The following is an 8,447-nucleotide window of genomic DNA, read 5'->3' as shown; positions in this document are numbered from 1 at the left end:
CCGGTACCCCAAAAAAAAAAAAAAAAAAAGAGCTGTGAAAATCAAAATTCTCAAGAATATTTTACACTAACATTCACACTTATTCTTCACTGTGAACAAATCAGTGTGAAAGTTAACTGTTGCTGCACTTAATTTAGGCCCCACTACTAAAAAGCACGATCTTACAATTTAGACTCCTACCCCGCTTCTCCATCACTCTCCGGTCAGATCCTCCGAAGTAAGGCCTATGCTGAGTGCAAGGCTAAACACTCCAGGCCTTAAATATTAATCTTAGTGTGTCAGGAGTAATGGGAGGCGACTGAAAGGACAAATAAATCTAATCTTACCAAACAGCTATCATCACCATGTTCTAAGTCCTGACCCCACCGCTCCTGGGGCCAGTGACCAAAAGACAACAAGAAAAGAGAATTGGACAGGATGAGGTCAAATGACCAAGGAACTAAAATATTACATGAATTCAGTAGCAAGACAAACACACTGATTGTATTTACATTGTATTTGTTTAGGTATGTATGTATTTTTTGGTTTACTGAGACAGGTCTTACTACGTAGTTCTGGCTGCCCTTGAACTTACGGTGTTCTGCCACCTCGGCCTCCTGAGTGCTACAATTACAGATATGGGGACTAGAGGAATGATTTATTTTAAAAGTGTAAGCCATTGTTTGCCTCTAATTTTTTAACCTGACAAAAGTGAGAAGTTTAAATTCTGTGAAATAAGTATCTTTGTAAAATGAAAAAATTTAGATAACTAAAAGTCTATTGGTCCCAAAGAGTTACAAAATGGTGATTTACATTAATGAATAAACTTAGTGATTCATGTTGGTATTTTTCTTAAATAAATATATAATGACTTATTTTCCTAACGGATAAAAGTGCACCTCATGCTGCGCCAACTCTAAACCAGGCTGGACTACACAACGACCTCAAGGCCAGCCGGGAGTACACAGTGGGGCCCTGTCGCAACAGAACAAAAAAGTGCACCTAAACAGTTACAAAAGCATTTCACTAAGAAGGCAATAGAAAGGGGACTCCATTTGCTTACTTACAAAAACTAAGCTTAGAGCATAGCTCTGTGGTAAAGCACATGACTAGCTTGTGAGAGTCCTTGAGTTTAGAACCCCATTATCCCCCTCCAAAAGAATAAAAATTAAAAACAATGAAAATGAAAATGCACATTAAAATATTATTATAATGAATCATGTAAATTAATCATCTTCATTGGGAAATGTTTGGGATTTATGTCTCAGATGCTGATGAAAATTTTATTGAATTACACGGATTTTATCAGTTAATTACACGGATTTTATCAGTGTTCACTTAGAGTTTACAACTTACCTTCCACATGCTATCTGAGTCACTCTATTTCCACTGAGTTCAGTCACCAAACGGGGTCTTAGTTCATTCTCTGTTGAATTGTGGCCGAGTTGCCCGTATTTTCCGGCACCAAAAGTGAACATGAGCCCGTCCTAAGCAAAGTGGACTTCATATCAAACACCACAAAAGCACTACACACACACACACACACACACACACACACACACACACACACACGTCATACTCACTGCTGCCTCTGCATCACTGAACAGGAAGCAAAGGCAGTATTGAAGGAGAGCTCCCAGATACCAGGAGGACATCCTCACACATGGAAGGGGTGACTTTCTCCCCCGGAAACACTAGCTCCCCACACACAAGTTTTGCACAAGTACAAAGGAGATGGGCACACCCACCTGTGTGACCAGGGCAGTGTGAGCACCACCACAAGCCAGAAACTCAACTTTCTGATGGTCTGGTACTTCAACAAGGGAAGGAGAATCTGTATCTGTGCAGGGAAAGAACGGCTCAAGTGACCAATGAGAAAGGCGGAGTTTCACACTAGCGTCATAGCATCACCTAGACTGCTTCCTCTCAACCTAACCACCGTTCATAACCATCCCATCTTTTTTTTTTTTTGTACCGGGGATTAAACTTGGGACCTTGCACTTTTGAGGTAGCCAGTGGAACCACTAAGCTAAATCCCCAGCCCATACCTATCCCATTTTGACAATAATAAAGCTCTAAATTGGCATATTTAGGCCCGAGTTCTAGGGATAAAGCTGGAGTCACACTTAAAGGCTCAAGCCACAAAAAAATGTCAAGTCACTTTCCAGACCCTGTTCATTTCTTTTTTACCTAAATTTAATTGCAGCTCATCTGATATTTTCAAATCTTTTTTTTTTTTTTTTTGGTACCCAGGGATCAAACTCAGGTTTCTGAGCTTGCAAGGCAGGAGCCAGAACCACTGAGCTAAATCCCCAGCCCTAAGATCAATTTTATCTCTTTTGTAGCAATGGGGATGAAACCCAGGGCCTTACATATTCTGAACTCTCTAAGCTATATCCCCAGCCCTAGTATTATTTTTAATGACCAAGTTCTTTTTTTTTTCTCTTGAACTCTCTAAGGCAACATCTTCACCTCACATTATCTTTTACTTCCTTTGATTATTTTCCTTGTACTAGAGATCAGAAAAAATAATTTAACTGCCCCTTTACTCTTTTCCTTCTTTGAATATTTTTGTTAACACTGACTTACTGGTTATTCTCTATACCAGATTGCACTGTGCCAGGGAGAGGATGTGTTTGACCAGTGATCCACAGTACTTTATACTTTAACATATCCAGGTAAAGCAACAGCATTTGCTACAAAGGAGAACTCTAGTGAGTTGCTTGGATCATGAGGAATTTTGCCTTATTCCTCAATAAGAGAAAGTTAAGGTTTTTATATGTGTAGAGACATAATGGAAGCTTTATAGAATAAGATTAAGATAGGATGAGGTCCTAAGCAGAATTTCCATATTCTTTTGTAATAACAAAGGCGGCTTTGAGGTAATTTCTTTTAAATTTGTCACTTTTTTTTTTCCTTTTCTAATGGACTGAAACTTCTATGAATTGTAAGCCAAATAAACCTTTCCCTCTTTAACTTCAGGTATTTTGTCTCAGCAATGAGAAAACTAACACAGCATGTCTCTAGAATTGATTGCAGCCTGAAGACAGAGAGATCAAGAATAGTGCAAAGCAAAGTGAAGATGTGAACCACTTTCAGGGAGGTCTATGCTCAATTCGCCTCAAATCTAACCAATACACTATGGACAACAGGAACTTGAAAATATGTTCCATACTCTTGGTGTGGCCCAGGCCTAGTTGTCCACAATCATTTTCCCCCCATGAGTAGGCGTTTCCAGACATGGATAAGGCCACGCTGTGGGCTCCTCCTGCAGAAATCTGAACCAAGGGGACTCCTGTGAGGCTCTGCACAGCCTGTGGCGTGGGGGTTGAGGGAAACTTCCTTCCAACTCCAAGCTGTCCTCGTAAGTTCTGTCCCCAGGCAAAGAGTTCACCACCTTGATACAAAGGGAAAAAATGCGGTCTTACTAAATTTCAAATGCAGCAAATGTGACCACAGGGTGCTGTGTACACTGCATGGTATAAATCACTAACTCCTTGTCCCCATACATCTGTGCATGGGGATAGCACAGTGAAGCTATCTGAATGCAGGTTAATCAGAATCAAGAAACAGAAGAGGTGAATGAAAGATAAGGTAAATGTTTAAATTAAACATGTTTTCTTATAGGAGAACAGCTATTGTCAAGAATGATGGGATAAATATGTTCAAAGGATGTGGGAGATTATGAAGGGGATGAATGGCAATATGTCTTCCACTGTAGTAAAGTTTCTAGTTTAAATTTTCACTGCATTTGTTGATCACACTGGGTTGATGAATCAGATAAGGCAGTTTCTGTCAAATAAAAACATTATAGTGTTTCTTCATCCACCTTATTCATGGAATCTTGCAATGTGCGATTTCTGGTTCTTTGTCACATTGAAAATGAGAGTTAAATGTTTTGAATTGATTCCAGACATTGTGGCCCCCATGACAATGCACCCGAAGACTGTCATGGAGAGGATGTCCAGAAGGTGGCAAGAACAGTAGGCTAAGGGAGGAAGAATATTTTGAGAGTGATTAATAGTACTGTGTCTTTCAGTGTGATAAAAATTTTAAAAGTTAAACATTTACCATACCACACCTTGCCCTTACTTAAAGAAATATACAGATTAGGCCCATAAAAATCAAGTATATTCTACCTCTAAGAAAATAAAATATAGGACTAGGCTTTTTTTCAACTTCTTTTTCTTTCTTATGTCAAAGATCCTAAACAAGCTATATAAAAACGCACTTGAAGCCAGGCACAGTGGTGCTCACATGTAATTCCAGCTACTTGGGAGGCCGAGAAAGGACGATCCCTTGTTCTTGGGTTCAGAACCAGCCTGGACAACTGAGACACTTGTCTCGGGATCTTAAAGGGTGAGCTTCTTCCACTAACTGTATATATGTAGCATATTTTTCAATGAAGTTTTAAAATGTTATCTAATGGAGTTGCCAATATCCAAGGGACTCTAAAAATACGTATCAGAGAATCAAATGTTTACTGAGTACCTCTCTGCAATATTCTGTGCAGGATATAGTGCACGTGGGGGGTTCTCCTTTAAACATAATTATCAAATCTCTAGTGTCCACAAAGAAGAAAATGTGAAAATGATTAATTTCCTTCCTTGCATCTTCAACTCCTATTCTCTCTGTATTATGATTTATTAAGGATAGGTTTTTGTTTTATTTTGCTACCAGGGATCAAACTTGGGACTCTGCGCTTGCGAAGCAGGTGGCGGCACCACTGACCTAAATCCCCAGCCCTGATGGGTTTGTTTTTTTTTTTAGAAAAACTGCAGTATGTTACCCAAAGAGGTCTGTAACTTATAAGTCTCAGGCCTCAACCTCTGAGTACCTGGAGTTATAGGTATGAGTCTCTATACCCAGCAGATTCACTCAATGGCAAACCTTTAATATCCCCTCCTCCCTGCCCACACCAGCACACATGCCCCTAGACTCTAGACTTCATGAAGACAGGGAAGGTCTGTTTTATTGTCCTAACCTGCCCTAGAAGATACTCCACATGAACAATCTGTTCATGAATGGATGAGGACAGTGACCAGTGTTTTCTCAGGCTCACCTCCCATGCCTCAACAGAGCCTTCATGGCAGGTCAAATGCTTGGGCTACTTCCCCCAGTTTCTATTCAGTCTATCAATGTTTTTAAAAAATTGCTTTTAGCCTGAATTTCCCTCAGTCCTTCTGCTCTCTCATTTATTCCTTTCACAGTTATGTTCCTTCAGGACATAATCTATATCGACTGCTGACATTTCCTAAATCACAGCATTCGACATGAAATACTTAAGGGCTGAGGAGAATGCTAGAATTCAAACGGTGGTGTTAAAATACACCTGGAGCTCATAGAGAACTTGCAGATTCTGAGATACTCCCACAGAAGTGGAAGAGTATGGAAGTGGCGGGAAAAGGGAAGGTTTTGGAAATGAGTCGTCTTGGCCTGAACCAAATTCTGCAAAGAATAGTTTTGAACTGGGTATGTATGGGAGCACGAGTCTGAAAACTGAGCTATTACTTGGGAGGCTGAGGCAAGAAGCTCTGGAGTTCAAAGCCAACATGAAAAACACAGCTTCCCTCTGAAACCAAAAAGAAAATAAAACAGACCACCCCCTCTCCATGGTTTTAATTGCTCATAAAATTTTCACTATTTGTTACTTAAAAATTAAAGTATCAAACAAAATGTAGGAATAGTAATTCTAGAAACCTGAAGATTTTATACATCCAATAATTCTCATTTCTATCTCCATTAAGAACAATACTCTGATCCACATAAATTCAAAACTACTTTTTTCATTATAAAAGCAGCACTCAACTGGCTACACACACACACACACACACACACACACACACACACACACACTTATTAGTTCTAAAAAGCAATTACTCCAGAAAAGTACCTTTTGAGAGTGCAAGAGAATGATAATCTCCACATGCAACATGAATTACATTTTTTTCTTGTAAAATGTTTTGAAACCTGATGAGAGAGAGTATATTTTATGTCAGTCACCATAATGAAAGTTACAACATGGATTTGGAACTATGTATGTATTTAATTAGCAGTGAGATGCAAGAAAAAACCCTTTAAATTATTGCATTATATTCAGTACCTCTAAAATTATGTCTACATTTTAATTATTTTTTTGGAGAACATAACATTTTATAATTGTAATAAGGTCATTTAAAAATACTCTTACTCAAACAACTCTATGACAGGAAAAATACCTGTAAGGTGGAAACACATTCTACTTTATATGATCTACTAAGAAAAAGTTTTACCCCAGGAAGATGCATCTCCCTGCCTAGGTTTGAAAACTGTTATTTCTGGAAACAACTTCTACAACTGCTGAAGGTTCAAATACGTGATAGACCTATTTGGGGCTAGGCGGACTAACTGATCATTTTATTTAAGTGCTTAAAATACATTTCAGCCTTAGCCCACATATGGGCTTTTGCTGTATTCATGGACCTCACTGGGTAAGTGAAAACTTCAGCACCTACTTAGGACTTTCCTTTATGAAGGACAGGACAGGAATCTCATAGGGTAACATTTTCCTACACGAACTGTCCTCTGGGTGAAATGAAATCATAGCTTATGAAAGAGAAAAGCAATGCCCACCGTGCAGGTTCCATGCTATAGCGGTACTCAAAGGCTTTTCCATCTGAGGACAGAACCAGCATGTGCTCTGCTCCTTGGTCCATGGAATGAATCTTCATCTTTTTTCCTAACTTCAGGTACTCTGCAGAACAAATCCAACCAGGAGCTCATTGCTGATTATTCCCTACTGATACCATGAGTTTGTTATAACAATATATTTTAAATACTTGGAAAAAAGTTCACCTAGACAATCTCTGAAGTATTATGATTTTCTCTTCAAGAAAATTCAAATATGCACAACAAATAAGGAATAAACAATCACCTTGGCAATGGACCTTTTAAAATATGGAAACACTGATTTCTTCTTTGTTTTAAATAAAACAAATCATCCCTAAAATAGTCAATTGAGTAGCATCTGGTTTTAAATTCTTGTTTAGTAAGTTGAGAGCAAGAAACTAGATTTCAAATGACAAATGAAAAAGTCCATTGAGAACAATAATTTAATTTGAGGACAACATAAGCATTTCAAGGACAAATATATTGTGTATTCTGACACATACTTTGTTCAAATTAAAACAAATAATGAACACCTCTAGATCTCTCTGAATAGAAATAGATGCCTATGTTAACAGGAAGAACTGTGTTTGGGGGACCTAAAGAGGATGGAAAGAATTTTTAATGACATCAGTGCATATTTGGCCTTTTCTAAAAATTAAATTTAAAAACTCTTCACTAGCAAAACTGTTCACTTGTCAATAGGGAAGGGTGGAGGGGTTGAAGGGAGGGCAGGATACAGGAAAAATAAGAATCAAGATTATGTAAATGTAAAGGTACAAATCTCCAATGATGAATGTCATTATATTATATACGTAAAATGTACCAATAAAATTAAAAAAATAAAAACTTAAAAAAACAAAAACTTCACTAGCTAGTATTTAATCTTAATTTGTTCATGAAATTTAAACTAGAATAATTCGGGGATGTCATTTCATTGCAACATGGACAAACCACACTGCGAATAATAGCAGAACAAAAAGTTTGTTAAGAAGAAATGGACCACAAATTATGGTCCATTGGCTTGGCTTTATTTTTCAAATCAGTTCTGAAAAGTTATTCAGAAAACCGTTTAGAAAAACAAATATATAAACCTAGATTCCCCCCTTAAATAAAAATGAGCATATTTAAAAAATCTTGCAGAGTGAACATCTTCCTAATTTAAGACAAAATCCATTAATATTCTTAAATGAAAAAATTGAGACTATTAAAAAGTTTAAATTTTGCATAGAGAGCAACAGTGGAGAAAAATACAATATACTTGATGGGCACAAGGCTATTTCTATTCAATATTTAAATACCTCTTTCAAATAAAGAGATCAATCGACTCAATTTTTAAAAAGCTAGGCAAAAACATGAAAGGGCAGTTTCCAAAAAAACTAATGCAAATGATCAACAGAAACTGAAAAGATGCTCAATTTCACTCAAACGCACAAGTGAGTTATTTTCTTCCGAGATGAGCAAAATTCCAAAGATATAGTGTCTTTACTTTTCCCATCTGAATAATCGGAACCACGGTACATTTAGGGGAATTAGGAAGGATGTGGGCAACGAAAGACAAGGTAAGCAGCAAAGCGAATCATAACCATGTTTTCTCAAATTGCAAATTCGGGGTAATTTTATTTTTCTTTTCTTTTTCCCATTTTTTATTCAGGTGCGGCGACAACCCACGCTCCGGCCCCGGGCACAGTCCCCCGGGGCTCCTCTAAAATTCTATTTCGAGCCAGGGTCCCACTAACTCTCCCAGGGCGGCCTTGAACTGAGACTCCCTGGCCTCCAGCCTCCCGGGTACCGGGTTCCAGCGACAGTGAGCGCCCAGGAAA

At 38.1% G+C, this 8,447-nt stretch overlaps 1 protein-coding gene across 1 annotated transcript in view; it reads right to left on the bottom strand.

Annotated features, from left to right (window-relative positions):
* Herc5 (HECT and RLD domain containing E3 ubiquitin protein ligase 5) overlaps positions 1–8,147 on the bottom strand; it is a 48,807-nt gene extending 40,660 nt beyond the window's left edge. The window contains exons 1-6 of the mRNA XM_010610499.2: positions 8,114–8,147; positions 6,592–6,712; positions 5,873–5,949; positions 3,155–3,376; positions 1,728–1,819; positions 1,336–1,466 (exon numbers count right to left, since the gene is read on the bottom strand). Coding sequence (XP_010608801.1) covers positions 1,336–1,466; positions 1,728–1,819; positions 3,155–3,376; positions 5,873–5,949; positions 6,592–6,712; positions 8,114–8,147 — 677 coding nt within the window. The remainder of the gene's footprint in view (positions 1–1,335; positions 1,467–1,727; positions 1,820–3,154; positions 3,377–5,872; positions 5,950–6,591; positions 6,713–8,113) is intronic.
* Positions 8,148–8,447: the final 300 nt, after the last annotated feature.

This window comes from Fukomys damarensis, unplaced genomic scaffold, assembly GCF_012274545.1.
Source record: "Fukomys damarensis isolate Sample0158 unplaced genomic scaffold, DMR_v1.0_HiC HiC_scaffold_32, whole genome shotgun sequence".
Taxonomy (NCBI): Eukaryota; Metazoa; Chordata; class Mammalia; order Rodentia; family Bathyergidae; genus Fukomys; species Fukomys damarensis.
Note: the sequence above shows the minus strand (reverse complement) of the source record. Positions and strands in the feature narration are given on the sequence as shown.